Source organism: Heptranchias perlo, chromosome 20 (genome assembly GCF_035084215.1).
Source record: "Heptranchias perlo isolate sHepPer1 chromosome 20, sHepPer1.hap1, whole genome shotgun sequence".
Classification (NCBI taxonomy): domain Eukaryota; kingdom Metazoa; phylum Chordata; class Chondrichthyes; order Hexanchiformes; family Hexanchidae; genus Heptranchias; species Heptranchias perlo.
Window position 1 is genome coordinate 44529449 of NC_090344.1, and position 26500 is coordinate 44555948.

Here is a 26500-nt window from a genome sequence, read left to right on the forward strand (position 1 = left end):
AACTTGGGGCCCAATTGCCTGTCCGTCTCTGCAATATCTCAGGAGAGAAGGGCGAGAGCAAAGTGAAAATATCTGTAAACATCAAACAAGATCCAGATCAGCCATGATCTCATTGAATGACGGAACAGGCTCATGGGGCTGAATGGCCTGCTCCTGTTCCCACGTTCCATCCTGGTACTTGACACCGTGATGGAGCCGTGACTTAATTCAACAAGGAACCAGCAGGTGGCAGGATTCAGGTTCCTGTTGTGCCCAATGTCTTTGTCCTGTCAGTGGATGCTGGGCATGTGCCCAAAAGGAGGGGGTGAGAAATCAAAGGGCGGGGTCAACCCAAGGTGGCAGGCCGCTGAGAAGGACAGAGACCTGGCTACAGGCTGCACTGTTGGCTGAGAATGGGGTGTGGTCCAGGGTACCTATGGAAAGGAACAGGAGGCCTTGCTCTTTGAATTGCTTTATACAAAGAGAAAACTCTCTTATACACAAAACACACATAGCGATGAGGGGTGCAGGGGAAAGGGGGCAAATCAGAAGGGAAACCAAAAGAAGCCCATGGACAGACCAACAAGATAAAAAAAAGGCAAATAAAACGTTAAAAGGAATTTAATCACAAAAAAAGGTAAATATGAGAATAACTACAGGTCAACTTTAAAACTGGCATAAACATTTATAAAAAAAGGAAAAAAAAACGTTTCAAAACAATAAATTAGGTAATCGCAGGTTTACTCATGCACATATTTCGACCAAGGTACAACATGTCTTCCAGAGACCTATCATTATGCTCCCACTGGGAATCTCCAAACAGACCAGAAAAACAATTTCTAGCAATGGCTCGGAATTTGGTCACATGACTCTTGCCTTTGTCACATCGCTGGTTTACACTTAAGCCACAGCAGACATGAGGGGGAAGTCAACCTGGACAAAATCGATCTTTATTACATTTGAAATGAACACGACCAGCGCTGTGAACAACAGCTCCCTTTAAGACGCAGATATACATTTTATATGGCACCCGTTAACCGAAGTCTGGGGTAGAGGTCTCATTATTGATGTCAATTCAATACATTTCTCTCCTTCCCCGCTGTGGATCAATGGGACAAGGACAATTGTGGGACTGGGAGTGTGAACACAAATATGCAATGAGTGATATATTTCATAGAGTAAATCGGGAGAAACTGTGCCCACTGGCAGGAGGGTCGGTAACCAGAAGACACAGATTGAAGGGAATTGGCAAAAGAACCCAGAGGGGAGATGAGAATTTTCTTTTTTACACAGCAAGTTGTTATGATCTGGAATGCACTGTCTGAAAGGGTGGTGGGAGCAGATTTAATAACTATCAAAAGGGAATTGGATAAATACTTGGAAAGGAAAATTTGTAGGGCGATGGGGAAAGAGCAGGGGAGAGTGGGACTTATCAGATAGTTATTTCAAAGAGCCGGCACAGGCACGATAGGCCGAATGGTCTCCTTCCGTGCTATATGATTCTATGGTATCACCAGATGATGCTTGGCACTTATGACTGCATGCTCGCTACTGGGCGTGGATATGCTCAATACTGTAGTGGAAATGCTCGATACCGTGCGTGGAAATGTTCGATACTGTGTGTGGAAATGCTCGATACTGTAGTGGAAATGCTCAATACTGTCGTGGAAATGCTCGATACTGTAGTGGAAGTGTTCGATACTGTGCGTGGAAATGTTCGATACTGTTGCGGAAATGCTCGATACTGTCGTGGAAATGCTCGATACTGTAGTGGAAATGTTCGATACTGTAGCGGAAATGCTCGATACTGTCGTGGAAATGCTCGATACTGTAGTGGAAATGTTCGATACTGTGTGCGGAAATGCTCGATACTGTAGCGGAAATGTTCGATACTGTGTGCGGAAATGCTCGATACTGTAGCGGAAATGTTCGATACTGTGTGCGGAAATGCTCGATACTGTAGCGGAAATGTTCGATACTGTGCGTGGAAATGCTCGATACTGTCGTGGAAATGCTCGATACTGTAGTGGAAATGTTCGATACTGTAGTGGAAATGTTCGATACTGTAGTGGAAATGTTCGATACTGCAGTGGAAATGCTCGATACTGTAGTGGAAATGTTAACAGATACTGTTGTGGAAATGTTCGATACTGTAGTGGAAATGCTCGATACTTTAGTGGAAATGTTCGATACTGTAGTGGAAATGCTCAATACTGTAGTGGAAATGTTAACTGAGATACTGTAGTGGAAATGTTTGATACTGTAGTGGAAATGTTAACTGAGATACTGTAGTGGAAATGCTCGATACTGTAGTGGAAATGTTAACTGAGATACTGTAGTGGAAATGCTCAATACTGTAGTGGAAATGCTCGATACTGTAGTGGAAATGTTAACTGAGATACTGTAGTGGAAATGTTTGATACTGTAGTGGAAATGTTAACTGAGATACTGTAGTGGAAATGCTCGATACTGTAGTGGAAATGCTCGATACTGTAGTGGAAATGCTCGATACTGTAGTGGAAATGTTAACAGATACTGTTGTGGAAATGTTCGATACTGTAGTGGAAATGCTCGATACTTTAGTGGAAATGTTCGATACTGTAGTGGAAATGCTCGATACTGTAGTGGAAATGCTCGATACTGTAGTGGAAATGTTAACAGATACTGTTGTGGTCCGGCTTTGGAAGAAGCTCTACCCCAGCCCCCCACATGTGACTCCAGTGAGGGACTGCAGTCAACTAAAGAACCTATGCACCTTTCCACAATCACTGTTAAAGGTATTCAGTACAAAGAGTAGTGCCCTGCACGTCTGGCTGAGTGACGATGGGGAGGGAGAGGTGAAGGCGATCTCAGCAACTTCCCCTTGCACCCAAGGTCAAAATGAATCGTTTCAAGACACGTCAATTCTAAGGGCTGTTTGAAGATGTGATTTGGCAAAGCATTACTGCTCCTTTTTCTATCACTACCAGCTGTGAGCACACACAGCAAAGCAAACACAGTACGGTATAGTACAGTACAGCACAGCACAGTACTTCCATTTACACACACATACTCGGCTGTTTTTCTACGACTGCTCCCCAATCACTTTCCCCTCGGAAACTCAGCTGCCAAGATTGGTAACATTTGTTTTTTTTTGTTGCTTGTGGCTGGTGACTACGATAAGAAAGTGGCAAGTGAACTGTATATTTCAGCCTGTCTGTAATAACTTCAGTTAGATGACATTGTACACACAAAGTGCCAGTATTCATACCGTCTCTCTCACACTGACTTTCCCATCCAATGGGAGAGGGATTAAACATCCAAACACCTGGCATACAAATCCTGATGGTTCAGTTGGTATCGGGCACCATCTGAGCAAAGCAGATTGGCATTTTCAGGTTTGTTTCCCAGTCTGGTTCAGTTTACTGATCTATTTCATCCCAGGGCCTTGGCAGGTACTGCCAATGGCTTCGGGACCCCTGGGTGCACACTGCAGAAAATATCAGGGCTCCTGCTGCCCACTGCTCCTGGACAGTGAACGCCAGGACTTGGGGTGAGGGCAGCATCAGCCTGGCCCGTAGTGCATGCCTCAGTCGATCAGTCGCACTGTCTCAGCTGCAACATGGAAGGTGGCCACTCGAATGAGGTACTCTGGGGCAGCTTGGCGCCCATGGAACATTTCAGGAAAGACGGGGTGAAAACCGGCTAATCATTTGGCTTTCATTTCCCTTTACCGACAGCTACTGCTGCAACCATTGGGGGGGCGGGGTTCAGCCTCGGTCTATTACTGTGCATTTTAAAAGTGGAGAGAAGTCCTTTACTGGTTTGAGATCAGTGCAAGGTGAAGCTGCCATGTTGCATGCCCACTGCCCATTGAAAGGGATACAGGAGAGATCAATTATTGCAATGGACTTGTCACTTGTGCCTCGCTGCAAATGGGGAATGAATGGGCCCAGCTGTCCCAGAACATCACCTGGGACCAGGTCTTCCAGGTCGCCATGTTAAAAACAAACGAGGCTCCAAGCTCTACAACATGAGCTAGAGAAAGGCGGTCGCACTGGTGCGAGACGGTTCCCCGACAGGAGCTTCGCCACGAGGTGGATGGGGCTGGGTCGGGGGAAAGGGTGCTGGGAGGTCCTCGAGTGAGGCTGGGTAACCCTGCGTCCGATTCTTCTCTCCTTCCCTCCCCTGGAGACAGCGCCGTGACATCACAGAAACTTGATGACTGACTGCCTATTTCCCAGCTCGGGATACAGGTTGCACATGGGACATTAAGGAGCCAAAGCAGAGAAAATTAATCACTCAAAAGTGATAATTACGTGGTTGCTTATGAGTTTAGAGGGAGAACCACCGGTAACTGGTGTCTGTAAACAGTGCAGCCCAACCAATCAATTCCAGGGGACACATTCTGCCCATCTTTATGCTGTTGCTTGTACCCACGATATAGCAAATTCAGGTCCAATATAATTCATTTATTTATGGTAAATCCAAAGTTCAGCACCAGAACGGCCCCATCTCCGCACCTCTCTTGAGTGACAGTGTGTAGAAAAGCACCAAGTACAGAACAAAGGCATGACACAAGCCCCGCATCCAGGTACAATCAGGCTATAGCATCTATATGTTAATCCCTACGGGTACAAATCCTGGTAACCACCCTCTTTTCTTTACAAAAAAAAAACTTTTCATGTAAATATATTTATATTTATACATATTTGGCTATATTTACAAAGTATTCAGCACTGTCCTCTGATTCAGTGTTGAGCTTCCAATTTTACACAGCACTGGATATGATCCAAAACCTTGTGCCCATTGGTCCCTACCAGAAACCCAGCTATAAGCCCCAGGGAGGAACAGTCCGTGACTGCAGTGCAGTCCAGAGTGAAAAGAGCAGACGGGAACCTGACGATCACTCACGTCCAAGGTTCCAGTCCTTTCTAAGGGGAATCGCACTCCTCCACTCAGAGTGGAGACCGTCCCCCCAGAGGGGAGGCTGATTGTCCATCGTTCACTTCCTGAAAGTCCACCGGTTTGAACAGGGCTGTGCCCGTGAGGAACATGGGAACAGGAGTAGGCCATTCAGCCCCTTGGGCCTGTTCCGCCATTCAATGAGACCATGGTTGATCTGAGGCTGCTTCAATCTTGATAGCCTCACATCTTAGCGTCACCTGTACACTGCAAGCCAAATCACGGAGGGGATGTGGGGGGGTGGGGGGGGTGGCGGCGGTGAGGATAGGGAGGGAAAACTGCTCAACATCTGGACTGCAACTCTCAAAGTCCAGATGAGCTCCTTAAGGCTTTCAAATGATGCCAGTCCTTCTCCGGTCGTCCTCATCATGGGTCCAGAAAGGTTTCGATTTATAAGGCCATGTCAAGGAATGGCTCATTTTTTTTTACATTGACGAATTATTGGTTGACAATGGTAAGATGTCACCAAATATACACAGGCCGCTGCACACAAATGTGCAGACAAGCCAGTTTTGACTCACTGAATAACAGAATTACTTCATGAAATGACATCCCAAGGAGTTCTGCTGGACTGGAACAAGTCGGCCTTCTCTCAGTGCTTCCTCTTGAGACCTCCGTTCATGTGTCCCGGGTACTTTGGAAGGCAGGGTTCCTCAGGCAGAGGGTCGTGGGAGAAGACAGAATCTTCGCCTGAAGAGCATGTGGAGCTTCTGGTATCTGGGAAGCTGGGTGAGTACTGATCCAAGGACACGGACAGGTCCAGGTATTCCTGCAACCCAACAGACAAAATAAACGATGAACAAAATCCCCAAATAAACCCTCTGACTAGCCAGGAGCCGAAAGGCTCCACCAGGACATGTATTTGGAAGTCTGGTTTTTAGTTTTCTTGAAGTGGGTTTGGCTAAGTCAACCTAACTCTGAAGGATTTCTAACCACACATACCCCCGCGTGTTACAGGCCCTCTCTGTAAATGGCCTTTCTATTTCCTCGTTTTTCAGCTGTAAAATTAATCTGCTTAGATTCCTCTTTGCAACACTCTGTTTAAGGTGGTTGAAAACATGCCTTTCTACATTCCCTTTCTCTAAAACAAATATTATTTCAAGAAAGCCGGGAAATGGAAATTTTTCTTCACAGAGTGTCGGTGTCAAGCACTGTCGGGTCAGGTACAGCACAAGTCGAATGCAGGGGAAAGTCCCCCCAACTAGTCCGCCAGTTGGACATTTTATTTCTAACACCCATCACCCGACAAAGATTAAAACGGCCGAAACTGTGCTCATAAGGCATCCAATCGTAAGCAGTTTGGTGCTGTTGGCTCAGATCCACTTCCGATAAAGACAGAAAATGCCGGAAACACTCGGCAGGTCAGGTGGCATCTGCGGAGAGAGGGAGATAGGGTTAACGATTCAGGTCGATGACCTTTCGTCAGAGCCAGGGGATCCTGCTCTGGACCGGCACACAATAACCCTGCGAAGTGCACCTGCTCAGAGATTGGGACACGCTCCCCCACCCCACACCATGGTACAATAGCTTGCCGACACTGACTGTATGGCTTCACAACTGGAGAATGACCCACTTGGCTGAGGGACCAGGGCGGAGAGTGGCCAGCCTCACTCTTCACCCTCCCATTACCACATGGCCGAGAGCAGGAACGCACATGGTCAATGGAAGGGAGAAATCGCAGCCGCATCCAAGCTTTGCTGATAAATTCAGCATTAGTCAGGGTTAAGTAAACAGGACAGAGTATACGGGCTGCACAGGTGGAGTCACGGTCAGATTGGTGTTGCATCCATTTCTGGAACTGTGGCTCTCGCACAAAATGCGCTCTCACCTGATTCGACGTCATCGCTAGAATCCTGTCCAGGTCTTCGACCAGCTGCTTGAACGTTGGGCGTTGGGAGGGCATGACATGCCAGCAGTCTCTCATCGTCATGTACCTGGGAAGGAAGAAAGAGGAGCAGAGGCTGGGTAAATATTGCCGAACACGCATGGCCCTGTTCCAGTGAAGCAAGGGGACAAGGGGAACAGTTCCACTGCACAGTAACAAGCTCAAGCCTTGAAGAGGAAGGGGGTTTGTTTAAATGTCAGCAGTTGGAGTTTCGATTAAGCCTGGAAGGGCGGTCGAGACCCCGAACTGGAGTCATTTAAGAAAGAGCTGAATGCTGTAACGGGAAGACAGTAGTATTGGCATTCTGGAAGGATCAGGTCAAATGGGCTTCATCCAAACCCTGGCTTCTGATAAGAACGACACTGGACAAAGATCCCTCAGTTTTATGGGGTGAAGCACTGAGAACTCAACAAGAAAACCCTGCCTCTCCCTTCTTTAGATTTTTTTTTTTGGCTCAACGAATTGAGCCCGGTTCTCCGAGGCAGAACGGTCCTTATTACAAGCTTGGCGGAGGGGGAAAAACGTGAGGAAAGAAGACAATTCTCTTGTTGGCTTTATTGGAAAAAAAACTCAAAAACTATCCACCTGATTATTCCCATCAGTGAGACTGACGAACGATTAACCCCAGACTTGGACAAATCGCCCACGTTGAGCATGGGTGTGAAATGGGTGATACCAATTCCACAGAAAACCAGCCAATGGAGCCCAGTGTGGAGACAAGAACAGAAAATACTGCCAATACGCAACAGGCCTGACAGCCTCTGCGAAGAGCAGAGACAGGCTGGACCCTTGGTCAGAAGCCCGATGATGGGCCTTGATGTAACTTGAACCTATCTCTGATCTGGCACGCCTGCTGTGCACTCGTAGAATTCTAAGTTTCGGAGTTCACCCTCTGAGGTATTTATTATCATTTCAAACATATTTGTCGAAACAATTCAAGCCTCACCACCTGATGAGCCACCATGGTGTGCCAGGCAGCCAAAACTTGGGCACTCGTGGTGAGACTGGGAAACAAATGACCAGAGAAAGCCTTTGTGTGATTGGGCACTGCTGCATTTCCTGTGTGTCAGTCACTAGGTTAACCATTAGTTACTTCCTTATCCGGTTAGCACACAGGAGGGCTTTGCCACATCCCTCAATGCTGGCACCAGTTAATTCGCTTCTGGTAACTCAGCCAGCAAATGCGGTGGGCGGGCAGAGGTGCTCCTGACGCTACTGCTCGCTGTTAGCTAAACGACATGGCGGAGGGAAGCCCCTGCATTCCTCCTCCCCCGTGCACTGCCGGTCACGGAAGGCCTGGTGCTTTTGATGGATGCCAAGTGGTGAAGGGAGAGAAACAGGTTAGTGTTCGGCTGCAATCTTCTCCCTCCTCCTGGTCAACACATCTGCACACAGAAAAAAATAAAGCCAAATAAATAAATGAGCTGAACAGAGCTCAATGCGTTCTGTGTTGTGCACTGAGTACGGTCAGAACACCTCCTGCTGAGGTGCCCACTCCCCTGGCAAGGCCCAGGCTTCTTACACTGAGGAATAGGCTGGGCCTGGCACCACGATTCAAAAAGGGTTGTTCATCACAGAGAGGGTCTCACTTCGGATGGAAATGTCACTCCAGATTAATCAGTGTACTTGTCTGAGCAGATAAACCTATTCAAATTCACTGCTTTATTCACAGACACACACACACACCCACATACATATATGTGCACCCACACACACAGAGGCACGCACACGGAGCTCAGTCGTGTATAGTTATCGGTGAACCCGACACCTGGTCAGGGCCTTTACGTGATGGGTCACTTGCCTATAGAGCGGGGAGGGGAGGCCTTTTGTCATCCACACAAGATTCCTCTCTCGATGTGACAGGGCTTTACTCACAGTTCGTTGGTGCAGTTCGAGGGCTTGTCCATCCTGTGTCCCTCCTTCAGCAGCTTGAAGAGCTCCTCCACTGGAATGCCAGGGTAAGGTGAGCCGCCCAACGTGAAGATCTCCCACAACAGCACCCCGAACGACCAGCTGACAAACAACAACAGTTTCCATTAAGCAAAGAGATAGTTGACTCGCTCCTCACAATAACGGGACCAGCTCAGGGGCCCTGTGGCACCGGAGAGGACAAGAACGCAAGTCATTCACCACAAAAATACAGTGTGGACCAGGCCCTGAAGTGGGAATAACCAAGATATTGGTATAATGGTGTGAAATCGGCCATCGACAAGAGTGAATGACTGGAAAAATAACCATTGAATTGGCACTCCGAACACTCGTTTCCCAGTTTGGTATTATCCTTCTTTGCCATCTCTCGGCCTTACCGTACTGCTGACAGAAGGGTGGCCAACTGACCTGCAGAGCTGACGGCAACTCTTGATTGCTCCCCTCCCCGCTGTTCCCCTCAGCACCTCCTCGACAGCACTGCGGGCACCAGGAACTTGGCACATCAGGAAAACACGGGCACAAACCCCTCTGCTGCTGCTCGCTGGCTCCACGCGTCCGAGCACCAACGCTGCCTCAGTGTCACCGTGCCAGCTTCCCTCGCCAACCCATAGAAAATAGGAGCGGGAGTAGGCCATTCGGCCCTTCGAGCCTGCTCTGCCATTCAATATGATCATAGCTGATCCTCTATCTCAATACCATATTCCCGCTCTCTCCCTGTACCCCTTGATGCCTTTTCTGTAACCTCTCCGCCTCTCTCTCCTCCTTTCAGACCCTCCTTAAAACCTACCTCTTTGCCCAAGCTTTGGGTCACCTGTCCTAATATCTCCTTCTGTGGCTCGGTCTGAATCTTTGTCTGATTATGTTTCTGTGAAACGCCTTGGGCCGTTTTCTTACGTTAAAGCTGCTGTATGAACGCATGTTGTGTCAAAGCTGTTGTCTCATTCATCCGTCAGACTCGGATACAGCCAGGACGTACCCGCTGTGACGTTCACTCTCTGGTGCATCGGACATTCAACTCATACTCACACGTCACTCTGATGCGTGTATATTCGATCGAACAAGGCTTCCGGGGCCATCCACTTCACAGGGAGCCGGCCCTGCAAAAAATAACAAGCAACGTAAGATAAGGCAAGGAGTCCAGAATTAAGATTAACTGCAGGACGATGAGTTACCTTTGTTTTTGTGCACACACAACAGGCTGGGAAACACTGCACAATGCGCTGAAGGTTCTTCCACATCAACAGAAGGACAATCTTCCAGGATGAGCGCGTGACATGAGTCTATGGCATCGCTCCCTGTTCCACCCCTCCAAGGCTGCCCAGGTTTTGTGTCCGTCAGCCAAGCAGGGCTGCACCATGGAGCCCTGGGAGTTACATGTCGAGGCCTGAGTTTATTATCATTATAGCGGCGGCCCCCACCCTCCTTCCTTCAGCAGCCATTGCTCGGAGTCTGCTCCCGCAGTCCGAGACAGCTGCTTCATCTGCATGGCAGGTCCAACTGCACAACTTGTGGACAGGCTCCCAGCTGTGTCTTAACTTGTACACTGAGCAACGTGGACGTGTTGTAGTCTCTACGACCAACAGGGGTGAGGTTGGAAGGTGCCCGATCCACTAAACCTTCAGCACAACGGGCGCCTGCATCATGTTATCTGCCCCCCACCGTGAAGGAACGCTCCCATTAATTTACATCTCTCCTCAGCTTTCTGATACCAACAGATCTTGGTGTTTCGGATTTATCCAACAAAGAACAGCTGTCCTTTCCAAACCTCCAGGCCCATGAAAGTCAAAGTCGGCCACACCAGCAAAGAAGAAGCCGAAGCACAAATCGGATTGAGTTGCCTTGGCTTTGGGGGCCACCTGAGGGACAACCCTGAATGAGGGACTCAAGACTCTCAGAAATAAAGCACTTCACCTGCAATGAACGATTTTGGGCAACTGCTGTTTGTAAGTGTGTAAGTGCGGCAGGCATTTTGAGCACAGCAAGATCCCACAAGCAGCACTGAGATGAATCACCAGTTAGATTACCGAAAGTAAGTGTTCTCCTACTGATCCCGGTGGGGGAGCGGGGAGAACCATACGCATTTGCTGAGGCCAATAGCATAGGTGGATTTAACAGGAAGCTGGATAAATACATGAGGGAGAAAGGAATAGAATTTGAAGAGGTGACTAAAGTCGTGGACAGGGGAATGTCAATGGATGTTATTTATATGGACTTCCAGAAGGCATTTGATAAAGTCCCACATAAGAGACTGTCAGCTAAGATAGAAGCCCATGGAATCGAGGGAAAAGTATGGACTTGGTTAGGAAGTTGGCTGAGCGAAAGGTGACAGAGAGTAGGGATAATGGGTAGGTACTCACATTGACAGGATGTGACTAGTGGAGTCCTGCAGGGATCTGTCTTGGGGCCTCAATTATTCACAATATTTATTAACGACTTAGATGAAGGCATAGAAAGTCTCATATTTAAGTTTGCCGATGACACAAAGATTGGTGGCATTGCAAGCAGTGTAGATGAAAACATAAAATTACAAAGTGATATTGATAGATTAGGTGAATGGGCAAAACTGTGGCAAATGGAATTCAATGTAGGCAAATGTGATGTCATCCACTTTGGATCAAAAAAGGATAGAACAGGGTACTTTCTAAATGGTAAAAAGTTAAAAACAGTGGATGTCCAAAGGGACTTAGGGGTTTCAGGTACATCGATCATTGAAGTGTCATGAACAGGTGCAGAAAATAATCAACAAGGCTAATGGAATGCTGGCCTTTATATCTAGAGGACAAGAGTACAAAGGGGCAGAAGTTATGCTGCAGCTATACAAATCCCTGGTTAGACCGCACCTGGATAACTGTGAGCAGTTCTGGGCACCGCACCTTCGGAAGGACATATTCGCCTTGGAGGGAGTGCAGCGTAGGTTTACTAGAATGATACCCGGACTTCAAGGGTTAAGTTACGAGGAGAGATTACACAAATTGGGGTTGCATTCTCCAGAGTTTAGAAGGTTATGGGGTGATCTGATCAAGGTTTACAAGATATTGAGGGGAACAGATAGGGTGGATAGAAAGAAACTATTTCCGCTGGTTGGGGATTTTAGGAGTAGGGGGCACAGTCTGAAAATTAGAGCCAGACCTTTCAGGAGTGAGATTAGAAAGCACTTCTACACACAAAGGGTGGTAGAAGTTTGGAACTCTCTTCCGCAAACGGCAATTGATGCGAGCTCAATTGCTAAATTTAAATCTGAGATAGATAGCTTTTTGGCAACCAAAGGTATTAAGGGATATGGGCCAAAGGCAGGTATATGGAGCTCGATCACAGATCAGCCATGATCTTATCAAATGGCGGAGCTGGCTCGAGGGGCTGAATGGCCTACTCCTGTTCCTATATTCCTATGTTCCGATGATAGGGTGAGATGAAGAGGGATGGGAGGAGGCTCGTGTGGAGCATAAACACCGGCATGGACCTGTTGAGACGAATGGCCTGTTTCTGTGCTGTACATTCTGTGTAATGTAATGCACAACCATAGACACTGGTTCTCTGCCCCCACAGCATGTTGTCACTTTGGGTCAAAAGCTTTCAATATCAGCACACCTTCCTCCTCGAATTCTTTCCCTCGGCCAAGCTTGGAAAAGTTTGGGTCACAATTCTCCATTTTTGCCTTGGAAAGTGTTCAGGATTCTTCACTCAAAAGGGGTTTGAGGGGCCTTATCAATAATTTGCATTGGTCAGTGAATCAGTAACAGTGGCATAAATTTAGGGTTCGGGTTAGTAAGAAGGAATGTTTCCTACCAAGGGGAATTAGAATATGGAATGCAAGTAGCGATTTGAGCTCTGTGAATTCCAGCATTCAAAAAGGGACTTAGATAGATCCATGAAGAGGAAGAATAATTAAGGATATGGGGAAGATCCAGGGTATATCCAGGCAGTAGTAGAGGCGGGTACAATTTTGTCTTTTAAAAAGCATTTGGACAGTTACATGGGTAAGATGGGTCTAGAGGGATATGGGCCAAGTGCAGGCAATTGGGACGAGCTTAGTGGTATAAACTGGGCGACATGGACATGTTGGGCCGAAGGGCCTGTTTCCATGTTGTAACTTCTATGATTCTATATGGGGAGAGTTGGGCAGTGCGATTAGTTTTGGATTGTTCTAGTAATAAGCTGGAACAGGCAAAATGGGGTAAGTGGCCTCCTTTGGTATTGTGAAGGTCTTTGGGAAAAAGCAGGGAAAAGGGATTAGAATACGTGTTTCCTGACTTGGATCTAGCAGTGGCTTCGGCACGATGGGCCGAATGGCGACCATCTGTTGAAATCGTCCGATTCCTCAATTCGCAAATCTCCAGCAGGAGCCATTGAGTTTCTCAACAGGTGCCATGGACCGCTGCCCATCGCACCCTCCTCCCTGCCCAGGGGAAGGCCTCACGGGGGGCGGCAGAAACCCAGCGTGAGGCCCAGGAGATTTTAACTCCAGGCCCCCGTCAGGATCGCTTCCAAATCCGCCGGGAAACGGCAACAGGCTGACGAGCGGGAGCAGAATGTCCGGGCAGCGGGAGGTTGCCGCTGGGGGAGGGTCTCCGACACTTAGGTACGTTGCTGGGACGGGGTTCGGGAGGGACTTGCGAATGGGGGGGTGGGTTGGGGAGGACTAAACTTTCCTTGTGGAGCCCAGAGGAGCACTCCTCAATGCTTGCTCCTCCTGACCTCAGATGGAGAGTCAATTTGGGCCTCTTCTGGCCCTGACTCCTCTTCCCGCAAGGTTGGCCTGGCAGGAAAGCCACAATGGCTTCCGCTGCTTAGGCGTCTGGTTGTCCTTCCGGTCTGCTCAGAAGAGCAGGTTGAAATTGGAACCTGTGGGACCTCACGGGTAGATCTCACGCGATTTTATCTGCCCGTCTGCTCGGTTTCCGCCAGGCTTGCAGGGTTAAAATCGCCCCTCAAATGTTGGAGGAAGGTTTTTCTTTTGTTGCACGTTTTCTGTCAATAATTTTGATTACAATTCATTCGACGAAGAGGCTAAAAGATACAGGGACAGACAGGCAAAGATAAGCAGCTGAGGGTCGGGTGTGCAAGCTGGCCCTGAACGACACGCAGTTCACGCTATGACACACAACGAAAGACACTCACGTTTGTCGTCTTCTTGTAGTAATCGATGTGGTGGATGTCTCGTGCCAGCCCAAAGTCGGCAATCTTCATCACGCTATCTTCTGTAACCAGAACGTTTCTTGCAGCTAAATCCCGGTGAATACACTATGGAGAAAAAAACCCCGTTAACATCTGGAACTGGAGACGTTATAATCCCACTAAATAGATGCATTTCGCCAACTGGCAAGAGACTCTGGACCCAGCCAGCAAAGCAATCAGCTTCTATTCCACGCTTATTTGTTGCAGCTGTGTGGAAATAGTCTTGCGCGCAGCTGTTGGGGACCTTTCTTCAGGTTCAGCCAGATGTTTTTGGGGTGCGCAGGCACGTCACGCAGTGCTCTGCGGGGCGGCGATAACGCAGCTGCACAGTCACAGCTGCTCTGCGCAGCTCGGCGTGGCCTCCTTGTAACTCTGCGCCCGTCACATTCTCGGGTGATCCTGTGGGAGTTCTATCCGTTTTTTTTTCTCCTTTCTTCCCACCCTTGACGGTTTTGCATGGCTGGCAGGGACGGGGGAAACCGAAACCAATAAATCAGGTGGTGTTCACACTCCTGCTCCCCAGCCAACTGTCGACAGGACAGGGCAAGAACAAACACCGACCTCCCCGCTGTTCTGGCCAACATGTGAATGAAGGTCACTTGATGGGGCACTGGAGGAACCCCGCTGTTGGTGAGCCAATGGTCAGCACCAATACAGAACCAGGGGGGAATACTGGGAAAAGGAAGAGCCCATTTTTTCAGACTATGATGGATGAAATGAAACGTAACTATACTGAGAGGGGAGTTGGTGACAGAAGCAGTTTACTGAGGGATTCTGTAGTATAGATCTCTTCAAAGCAAAACGGAACAAGTACCTTGAAGAGAAACACACTATCGGATACAACTGCCTGGACAGCAACGAGACCAATAGGTCAAGGCTCCTGCTCCCCCACCAAGCTGATATACCAGGGCAACTGGGACAGTTGGGAGGGAGGGGGTTAATGGGTCAGGAATAGGCTCCATCGCCACCCCGTCCAATTTTACGCCCTTGGAATTTCCTGGGCCATAGCAACGCTGGATTTCCTATTTATCCCAGGTGTCTGCCCCCTTGCTGTAGGTGGCAGAAGAGCCTCTACAAGGTTCAAATGGTCCCAAAAGCCACTGCTATCAATTGTGGAGCAACTGATGGCATGGGCTGCAGCACGAGTGGCGCTAACTTCTTTTACATCACAAATGTGGGGCCTCCTCAGCCACAGCAGTGGCCGCTGGCAAGGCAAGCCTCCGAGAACTGTGGAATTTCTCTGCCCTTCCAGATTGACTCCACCAGAGAACCATCACCGCCCCACTGCGTAATTATGCTAATGAGCCCAAGCCTTGGCTGAAGGAGGGCCCAAATTCCACACCGGCCTTTGTTCTATGCTCCAATGCCTTCGGCTGTAGAATAACATACAACAGGCTCCTTGGTGTGCCTCCTACCTTTTTCGACGCGAGATACTCCATGCCTCTGGATACTTGGTAAGCATAGGACACCAGGTCTTTGAATGACAGCTGTTCGTCGGGGAGGTGATTGGGGTTGTAACAGTACTCCATTCCGGGCGGGCGCCGGGCACGCAGGTATTCACGCAGGTTACCCTTGGAGGCAAATTCAACAATGACGTACAACGGACCTGCAGAAAAGCATTAAAAATCAGTCTTCAACCAGAGTATGGTGGGGGGGGGAACGATGACACACTGCAGTTTACAGAGACAAGACAAGAAAGAAGAGAAAGAACAAACAAACTTGTATTTCTATAGCACTGTTCATGACCTCAGGCTGTCCCAAAGTACATTACAGCCAATGAAGCAGTTTTGAAGTGTGGTCACTGTTGTAATGTAGGAAACACAACAGCCAATTTGCACACAGCAAGCTCTCACAAACAGCAATGAGATAATGACCAGGTAATCTATTTTAGCGATGTTGGTTGCTGGGGTAGATATTGGTGAGGACACCAGGGAGAACTTCCCTGCTCTTCTTCAAAAAGCCACTTTTCCATCCACCTGAGAGGACAGATGGGGCTTTGGTTTAACGTCTCATCCGAAAGACGACACCTCCGACAGCGCAGCACTCCCTCAGCACTGGCACCGGGAGAGTTGGCCTGGATATTAGGCTCAAGTTTCCGGAGTGGGACTTGAACCCACGACCTTCTGACTCAGGGGTGTGAGTGCTACCCACTGAGCCACAGGCAAAGTCGGAGGGGAAGAAGCGTGAGCAGAGGACGAGCTAGGGATAGGGAGGGAAAAAGCAGACCACCATCAGGGATATGAAACCCCCTCCCCCCCCAGCTGAATCACAGCTGGTTGCACAGGACCTGGGAACGGCTCAGCAGAGTTTCAGAGATTTGGCACAAGGAGTGCTGAACATCAGGAGGGAGAAAAATAGAGAGGGGGTTGAAAATAACCACAACAATTCTCAGCCCACACTAGACAAGTAATAAAAACTTTACAGACAGACTTGGAACGTCATATATCGCATTGTGGTCGGACTAGCTGCTTTCAGATAATGGGTGGTGCAGTAGGTTAAACACTGGCCTTTCACCTTTCTGCCCTGGGGGTTAAGTCTGGCCTAGAATGACGGGATGAAAGTCTACTCTGTTTGCCTGCTTTCAGGGCCCTCTGTGAATCGAGTTCGGCCAGTCTTGATCCAGTTCCTAGTGGGCAGAGCCTCCAATCGACTTCAAATTGACAACCTCGCTCAAGAGGGCACAGGACGCTGGGTGTAGGAAATGGCAAAAAGTGCCACTTTGGTGCAACGGCAGTCCCCTTCACAAGGTGGGCACAGAAGGAGCTTTTGTTCGCAACCTCGGCGTCCTATTGGACCCGAAGCTGAGCTTCCGACCCCATATCATCTCCATCACCAAGACCGCCTACTTCCACCTCTGTAACATCGCCCGTCTCCACCCCCGCCTCAGCTCATCTGCTGCTGAAACCCTTCTCCTTGCCTTTGTTACCTCCAGTCTTGACTATTCCAATGCTCTCCTGGCCGGCCTCCCATCTTCCACCCGCTGCAAGCTTGAGCTCATCCAAAACTCTGCTGCCCGTATCCTAACTCGCACCAAGTCCCGTTTACCCATCACCCCTGTGCTCGCTGACCTACATTGGCTCCCGGTCCGGGAATGCCTCGAATTTAAAATTCTTATCCTTGTTTTCAAATCCCTCCATGGCCTCGCCCCTCCCTATCTCTGCAACCTCCTCCAGCCCTACAACCCTCCGAGATCTCTGTGCTCCTCAATTCAGGCCTCTTCTGCATCCCCCATTTCCATCGTTCCACCATTGGTGGCCGTGCCTTCAGTTGTCTCGGCCCAAAGCTCCGAGAGGGAGGCAGCCCTGGTGACTGGTAACTTACTTAAGATCACAAGCTAAGTCTGGATGAAGAAAGCCCATTTGATCTGATCCTTTCAGCATCCCAACCCTTACTGCTGTACTCACCGTCCTGTGTGCAAGCTCCCAGCAAGTTAATGATGTTCTTGTGTTTACCAATCATCTTCATCATCTCCATCTCCGAGATGAGGTCAGACAGGTCCTTCTCTGTGGCATCAGCTGTAAAGAGAGGGAACGATGTGAGTGTTTATTCTGTTTGTGACCTCCCTTAGCAACCAGCTAGATAGAGCAAATTGGCCGACAAGCATCACATTAGTTCAGGGCCCATTTAAGAGGCTGGTGCCTGCATGACACAGAGCCTTCTGAGGCCTGGCACACAATGTACCAATTTCCATTTATAAACCCAGCAGTAAGTAATAAGTAGCACAGTGTGAGGGGAGAAAGAATCACTTTGATTTGGTTCTGAGGGATATTTAACCTCTTCACTGCCGTATTGCATTCAGGGTAAAGGGCTTTCAATTGCGTTCATTTTATCTCCTCCTTTCTTGATGGTGCCTGTTGCCCTTACCCAATTGGCCGTTCTTTATGTGTGGCCACAGATAATGAGTCTTGTTGAGCTATTCACCCACGGAGGGTGATACTGCTAAGCCAGATGCTGTCCTCACACCTGCACTTCCAGCCAGGGTTGGTGGATCGCAATCAGGGTTGGGAACTCTGGCTGTTTTGCTCCACCCCAGCCCAGGATCGGTGCGGCTAACAATAGTGTCCCTGCTGCCAGCCTCAGCGAAGTCTAGTAACGTGGCATAGGCCAGGGATCTAACCTGTTACCTTCAACAGCTGACCCACCTGGGGTGGGTATATTTGAAAGGACTCCTCTGACCCTATTCTGGGCAGTGACAAACTGGAGGTTTGAATGAGTTGCTCACTGGATAATGTGATGGTGGCGATCGGAGCAGCAAGACTGGGTGAATGAAATCTTGTCGAAATATTTCAAAACAAACTTTTTGTGGATTTGTGAACAGAAAATGGCAGCTTCTCTCTCTTGACACATCCTGGAAACTTTGTGTGCATCAGACCTTGGCTGTTCAGTTTTCTGCTTTCATATAGATGTGAAGAGCTGGCAGTGCCAACTGCCATACCATGACCGATCGGCAAATGCTGAAAAAGTGTCTGGCAGGGTAATTGGAGCGCCGACGGGTTTTTTCTCCTAATTTATCGACCGGGTTGAATTTTATTGGTGGACACATCACAAACCACTCCCCAATGACGGACTGTGCAACGGCAATGCATGGACTGGACTAAGCAAGAAGGGGGCAGGTTTGATCCCTGGTCTGTGCTGAATTAGATGACCTCAGGCAGTGGTAGGGACCCAACAATTGGCCTCAACGTGCTCAGGCTTAAATCAGCCAGAGATCCTAATCAGTGACCTTGGCTGGAATGGGTGCATCTGCACAGGCAATCGAGCTTTGTCAAACAGGTGCTCTGCAACTCACTCTCCACGCTCAACACATGGAGTATGGCGGACGTCAATTTTAAAGGGTACACCACCTTGTGTAAGGGAGGCCAGCACACAAATTGCCCAACTTCAGGAGAGGAGTTGACCAAAGCCAAGAGAATATCGGAGAATCCTACATTCCCCCGATTTCGGGGAGGTGGGGGGGCCCAGTTCATATTCTTCATTGTGAAGCGCTGCCCACCAAAACAAACGTTTCCAACTGAGAGAAACTGTGCGCCAACCGCTGGCATCTGTGAGATTAAACCCGTCACTGGACAAACTGGAAAGCTCGTCGCGTGCCACTCACCTTTTAACATCTTTACAGCCACGGTGACTGGCTTGCTGGGCTTATCTTTGTTAATGCCGATGGTCTCTCCCATCACCACCTGGCCAAAGCACCCCTCGCCAAGTGGTTTACCCAAGGTCAACCTAAGAGAGATCAAGGAGAACACAGAGGGTTAAAGTGCACGCAGCTCAATTTTGTTGAATTTAAGATTGATGATTTTCCCCTTGCTCCCAGCCCTCTTCCCCTTGTGGCCAACACTGTCTGTGGTTTCTCCAAACGGGAGACCCACTGCTCCATTGTAACTGCTGTGTGACGGTTGTTTGGAGAGATGCGGGGAAGCATCTTGCCTTCAGCCAGCAACTTAAGGGGAAAAGTCTGGCTCCAAATCACAGCATCCTCACAGTCAGAACACGAGAACAGATTAAGAACCAAGAGGGATACAGACCTAAAAAAGGCCATTCTGCAATTGAGCACACTCATGAGAAAAGTCAGTGATAGGAAGCAGCCAGCAAGCCTATCAAAGCTCCTCCGTCTTGTAAACTCAATCTCCCAATGTCGGACCCACCTCTTCTGGCAGATTATTTTTCACTCAATTGAATAATGAGGTTCTTTCTAATATCTGTTTTACATTAACTTTTGCTAATATCAATCTGTGCACACTTGACCCTCTCTTCCTGCTGGCTAAAGATATCCGCTAATATCCGCCTCAAGGGCATCAATGCAACACCACCAACCGACCTCACTCAGCTCTGGCCCCTTCACACCATTTTCAGCTAACTGGAGAAGATCAGACTTCTCCATTGTAAAGTGCTTAATATAAAAATGGGGCAGGGGGGAGGGGGGAGGGAGGGAGCTATGAAAAAACATTAGAGAAGTGTAAGCTGTACAATCTAGAGAGAAGGAGGCCAAGGGTGGACCTTGTGGATATCTCCAAAATATTAAATGGTAAATTCTGAATTTTACCTGAAATGCATGAACCAGAAGACATAATTTCAGCATGTGAAAAGTAAAACGTACAACAGATTTTGGGGAGCACTTTTTCAAAGAGCAATAAGTGTTTGGAATAACCTGGTGAGTGGACGTACAAACACTAGAGACATTCAAAAGGCAGTTGGATGCCCTAATTGGAGAGTTAGGGTGTCAGGGATGTGCCAAATGGCCGTAACTCATCCTTGATTGTTCTATCTTATTCACCAACTGCCTGCTCAATCCCCCAAAGCAGGAGACTCTTCTAGTGTGTTGTACCTGCTCTGCACCAACCACCACCCCTGATCTGTACCAAACATTTCAGTGGCCATCGATCTTATCAAAGATCAGATATTCTGAAAAATACATGAGTCCACAAAGCAGTGAATTTGTGATATTTCAATTCCCCTCTGTCAGTATTCTGGGAGGTCTTCAGACAGCCATTTCTGTCGTTATTCCCCTGGCCCTTTTCCTGGCTCAGTGCTGATATTGGAAAATAATAAATGTGGAGGCTTCTCATTGAGGAGTTCGTCTCACCCGAGACTGTCCCCTTCAACCCAGGACAGACTCCAGCAAAGAGAGAAGCCATCAAGCTAAAATAGACCCTATCAAGCTGCAACAGATCTCACCAAGCCCAGATTGATGTTATCAGGCTAAGATAGATCCCATCAATCCAAGACGTGTCAGTTGAAGGCAGATCCCATCGGTATAAGTAGAATCACAGAATGGTTACAGCACAGAAGGAGCCATTTGTCCCATCGAGCCCGTGCCAGCTCTTTGTCAGAGCAATCCAGTTAGTCCCATTCCCCTGCTCTTTTCCCTTCAAGTTTTTATCCAATTCCTTTTTGAAAGCCACGATTGAATCTGCTTCCACCACCCTTTCAGGCAGCGCATTCCAGATCAAAACTTTTTCCTCATGCCGCCTTTGGTTCTTTTGCCAATCACAAATAGATCCTTTCAGCTTTGGAAGTATTTAACTGTAGCTGGTTCACATCACTTTTTGCCTGCAGATATGACATTCTTATTAATGGTTGCTGCATGTTTGGATAGTTCTGCTAGACGTTCTCCTTGCATTTAGTGTCATTAACTATTCCAGAAAGCGCACTCCACATCCCTTAAAAACTACAAGTGTGTCTTTACCTGCCCAGTATCTGGAGCAATACCCAGAGGTCAAACAGCACACTAGTTTCTGGCTTACTGGAATATATCACATGCGATCTCCTCGACTTTAGATGGCGGAGTAATAACACTCCATCACACTTTGTCTAGGCTAGAAACCATTTGACAAATTGGACATTAAACATGTAAATGGATAGGAGTCTGCAAATAGTGCTCCTAAAATACCACAGGGGTTCTCCCAGCAACTTCCCTGACCCTGCCCCCCGCAACCCTGCCGCTCCTGTAACTCCGGCACTTCTCTGGCAATTCCACCAAGCTCCGACAACAGGGCACTGGAAGAAGCCCCATTGGAGAATCAGGGCCAGCGTCTTTACAATAATTATAAACAATCTTCTCAAAATGTTGCCCAGCAACAAAAGGCGCATCTCCTGCTCTCACCCTCACTGTAAGGCTGACCCTTGAACTGCAGTCACTCGTGTGGTAACTTGCTACCACAGGGCCTGTGAGGAGGCTCGTATGCCTGGTGGCTTCAGACTGACTAGTGAACCAGGCACCTGTAGCTAAACGTAAGTGTACAACCCTGTGGCTGTTGGCTACAGACCTGTCCGTCAAAGGGTAAACAAAGAATTATGGTTCCAGGTCCCCTCGCATACCTGACACAGCCTTAACACAGATAAAGGAATTAGATGAAGAGAGCAGGGAGGAGGCTCGTGTGGAACAAATGCCGGCATAGACCTGTTGGGCCGAATGGCCTGTTTCTGTGCTGTAGACTCGATGTAACTATCTATATATAGCTGTCAATCAATTGTATCACTTTAAGAAGCTCTGCAGGATGTCAATCACATAGGATGTCTGAATTGAACTGACCCCACTGCTCAGTTCCAAACACCTCGATGACTTCCCATCCAATGACAGCAGCAGTGATCAATCTCTCCTGACATGTGTCTTTCGGTCTGGGATGTATATTCTTTTCAGCTTGCAGAAACAGCTAGCAGCAACCAATTTTAACCCTGTGGGCGCTGTGACCAGCAAGAAAGAATTCAATAAAATAACCCATTGCGGGGACAAAAATAGCCGTCAACCATAATCCCCTCAAACTGCATGCTGCGGAGGCTCACATGTTCCGACTGGTGTTTCGTTTCAACAGTTCAGTCCGGATAAACACAAGCTGGATCCAAATATAACATCACAGCACATCAAACCACTCTCTGTTCACTCTCATTCTATACAATCTCTCAGCCCAGAATGCCGACACACTTCTGATCCAAGCAGAGTGTAAACAGGCGTCAGTGCTCGGCAAATGGGCCGTTGCTGTTCCAGTTATGAGCAGCCCTGGGTCAGGTGCAGCACGTGGGTTCGACGCAGAATAAAGCTCTCTCGACTCTGCCCCATCAGTGCGGCTTAGACCCTACCTCTGAACCTGTCCTGCACCGGTGTGAATTTAGCACCTCCTGTCCCATTGATCCTCTGGACTCTCAAGAGTGCGACTGATAATTCAGGCTGGCTTTACCCTCCCTGAGCAGCTCATTTTTCACGTTTCTGTGCATGAGCTGGCAGGAGCATCGGCCTTGTCCTAGGGTTAAATACATTCCACAGCAAGTTGATTCGGTGCCCGAGCTGTCCAATGGGTCATCTGCGCTCCTTCACAACCTGCCTGGAGTTATACTGCACCAGGTACAAACTCCAAATGGCCTGGAGCTACCTACAAGGGGGTTGGTCTCACCCCCTCTCAGCTGCCGCACTCTGGGCTGGACAGATCGTGACCAGACTCCCAGTGCACACCGGCTATTCTCAGTTTGTGCCGATTTGTGGTGGATTGTGGACGGTTCGATTCTGTGGGACTGCACGCAGCAAAAGTCTGGACTTACAGACACGAGATTATGGAGACCTTCGTTCACACCCTTCCGAGCTGGAGATGGACCCGAGCCTCAGAGAGAGGGAGAATTTGTAACCAACTGAGTCATTCAGTCTAGTATCCCAAATGCCCGGTGCACAAACTGAGTTTAATAAACAGGCAGCAGCACTTTGTTTTTTTATAAGCCTGATCACGTTTGGTCCAAATTCTATTTTTCATTCCGTTTCCTGTTTTTGTTCCAACCAAGTGTGCTGAATGAACTATTAGCTGATGGAAAGACTGGCAAAGTGACAATTCCACCTCCCTCCAGCTTATTGGAAGCCAGATCCACAATGACATGGCCGTTTCAGGCTGATTTCTTGGCAAACCGAGGGACACGTTCATCAAGGATTTGAAGGCCAGTGTCACTGAAGGAACTACACAGACTGGCCAAAGACACATCACACTCACTTGTCTCTGGAAAACTCCCAGCGAGGATCCTCAGGCAGCTCGTACTCCGAAACCCCCGCTAACATCGGGGTACCGCTGGAGGAATGTCGGGTGGTCCTAACCAGCAAGACCCCCGAGTGCATGGAGGAGCTGGAGTCGACGGACACCTGTGGTGGAATAGACAAGACAGTGGTGGTTAGAGTCCGCAAAAGGGCTCCGGAAGCAGCAAACTCTGACATTACACTGTGCTCAGGTGGAAAAGGTCAAAACTTTCACCCCAACATTCAGTTGACTTAGTCCACCCACTCCCCCAAGTCAAGTTGAACAAAGTAGCTTTTGACCAAGAGATTTAATTCCCCCCCCCCCCCTCCCAAACCTGGATAGAAATGATTTACAGCTGCAAGTCTGAGCTTGAGCGTCTATGCTGTCATCCATTTATTTATTGTGGCTCTATTCAGGTCGATAAATGGGAACCTCTGCTGCAAAATGCCAAAACAAGGGCTCTTTCTCTATTGAAGTCATTGCATTGCAAGTGGAGGCGAGATTGAAGAAGGTCGAGTCTGACACTGTTGCTTTTGCTGGTCACTCACGCCAATGAAAACACACAGAACTTTGCAGAGTTTGTTGAGAATAGACAGAACCTCCCCTACCTAGTTGTGACAGCGAGCGTACAATTTTGCGTGTGAGGGTGGGTGTACACGCGTACAAGTTTGTGTTTGAGGGTGTGTGTGAGCCTGAGTATGTGATGAGTTACAGGCAGTCTGCCACTGAAAGTCAGAAATATACAGAAAATGCTATAAGTACTCAGCAGGCCAGGCAGTATCTGTGAAGCAAAATGTCAAAGTTTTTGGTGTCTGGGCAAAGGATATATGAACTTCCCTCCAAAGTATTTCTAGCATTTTCCGTGCTGATTTCAGATTTCCAGCATCTGCAGATTTTCCCCCCTTTTCACTTGCACTAACTTTCTTGCTGGCAGTTTCGGGCTCTTCTGCTCAAGACAACCCCACCCCTCCCCTCCCCTCCAATTTGGGAGAGATCCCTTTCCCCCCCCCCCGGATCACTGCCGATTGTGGGTGTCTTCACCGACGCTCTGAGTCTCCGTTGCAGTCCCCAGTCTGTGTCTGCGTGTCTGCAGAAACCACCTCCATCACACGTTGAGAAACACATGGTGCCCTGGGAACTCTGCTAAACTTACATCTATTTGCTGAGTGAACCTTAAAAAGGTGCAAGAGGCAAAGGAAAGGAAGATCGGGTGGGATCTATAATGGGGCAGCTGATCAGAAATCACCTGTGTTACACCATCAGCAAAAGTGAAAATGACACTTTAGCGTGATGACTTGTGTACGCATTTCCCCCCGTGTCCTCTCGACTGCCAGACACATGTGGAACATAGATTTTCTTTGGTTTTTTTTTCAGAGCCAGGGGCTTGCAGTCCCTGTACAGTTCTCCCGGGTGGCATGGGTCCCTGAACACATTCCTCCCTCCCTATTTGCACCCTTTCCCTCCCAAAGTGCCAGCTTTTGCTTGGGTACGGGCGCACTAACGCCTGCAACCCTCTGCCAGCTGACCATCGCCCGTGAGCAAGTTTAGCCACCGAGTGCTGGCAGGCCACCGGGGGGCAGCATTTCCGAGCCCAACGGCCACACGTGTGCACTTGTCGTTTGGGCCGGTAGTTGAGGCCGGGGTGGGAGAATCCTGACCTTTCACCCACCCAGCTGGGATCTGCTAACTCAGCACGGAATGGGTGACTGGGTAGCGATGACCCTGATGCCAATTGCAGAGTCACCTCAGCCGACACTAGCTCGCCAAGAAGAGCCCAGGGACTGAACTCAAGGTCTTCCTGTCTGGCATACTGGGCCATTGCATTTACTCATTGAGCTGTCGAGTGGGGAGCCTCAATAAACACATCACATTAAGCTTTAGATCCACAGCTTTGATGGGCCTTATCCCGAAGTCTCCCTCCACTTCAGGCTGAAGTGCTGGGAAAAGGCCCAGTTTATCAGTTCTCCTTGGTTTTCTTCCTCCTGATCTTACTCGCTCAATATCACCCGCTGACTCGATGGTGCATGCTGCTGAAATCCTGAATGGAGCAAAGCAGTTCCTGGAATGTAAACATTATCCAATTTACTGGAGACCCGTGCAAGTAAAGTAGATTTGATTTAATGTGATGTACTGCAGTGACAGGCTGATCTAACCTTTCTCTCTGCTGAAGTGTTTCTTTTAAGGGAAACATTACTGTGGGGGATGGGTAAGAGCAGCACTTTTAATCTGAAAGTACTGCCGTCATAAATAATAGAATGAAGTCAAAGCTCTTCTCCCAGAGAGGAGACGCTCTTGATTGAGCTGGTGTGGAGGGAGCCTCCTGAAGGACACAATGCTTCGTTGTCCTGGTAGCCAAAGACCCAACGACTCCAGAAAAGAGAAGGCTGAGGGGTGACCTGATAGAGGTCTTCAAGATAATGAAAGGGGTTTGATGAGGAAGACGTAGAGAAGGTGTTTCCACTTGTGGGGGAGACCAAAACTAGGGGCCATAAATCGAAGATAGTCCCTAATAAATCCTATAGGGAATTCAGCAGAAACTTCTTTACCCAGAGAGTGGTTAGAATGTGGAACTCACTACCACAAGGAGTAGTTGAAGCAAACAGCAGATACATTAGAGGAAGCTAGATAAACACATGAGGGAGAAAGGAATAGAAGGAAATGCTGATTGGGTTAGATGAAGAGGGGTGGGAGGAGGCTCATGTGGAGTATAAACACTGGCTGACCAGTTGGGCCGAATGGCCTGTTTCAGAGGCGTCGGTTCGATATAATTCTATGTAACTCAGAGAGGACTCACGTGGCACGGTCAGTTGGACACTAGTCTTTCATCTGGGTTCAGATTTAGCCCAGACTGTCGGCCCCACGTGGAGTGATGCCAAACAGTCTCAGTTCAGTTCTTTGTGTGCATGAGACCACAGCACAGAACAGCTCCTAAACTGGGTAATCTCACTCAGGGATGGCCTCGGGATGAGGAAGCGCCCCTCTGCTTCCACCCTGGGAGAGCTCGATGCTGAAAGAGAAAGTGCTCCACTCCGCAGGGCCCCAGGTCAGTTCTTGTCTTAATGGGAATACGTGGCCTCTCCCTGGAAGTGTTCCATTCCCC

At 48.6% G+C, this 26500-nt stretch overlaps 1 protein-coding gene across 6 annotated transcripts in view; it reads right to left on the reverse strand.

Moving 5' to 3' along the window:
- Positions 1–584: 584 nt before the first annotated feature.
- Positions 585–26500, reverse strand: part of LOC137335785 (fibroblast growth factor receptor 1-like) — a 211967-nt gene continuing 186051 nt past the window's right edge. For all 6 annotated transcript variants that reach the window (XM_068001189.1, XM_068001194.1, XM_068001192.1 and 3 more), the window contains 9 exons: positions 23380–23525; positions 19011–19132; positions 17317–17427; positions 15328–15518; positions 13856–13978; positions 9764–9834; positions 8684–8821; positions 6752–6857; positions 585–5692 (listed from right to left, as the gene is read on the reverse strand). In XM_068001189.1, the coding sequence (XP_067857290.1) occupies positions 5516–5692; positions 6752–6857; positions 8684–8821; positions 9764–9834; positions 13856–13978; positions 15328–15518; positions 17317–17427; positions 19011–19132; positions 23380–23525 (1185 nt within the window). In that variant the 3' untranslated portion in view covers positions 585–5515. The remainder of the gene's footprint in view (positions 5693–6751; positions 6858–8683; positions 8822–9763; positions 9835–13855; positions 13979–15327; positions 15519–17316; positions 17428–19010; positions 19133–23379; positions 23526–26500) is intronic.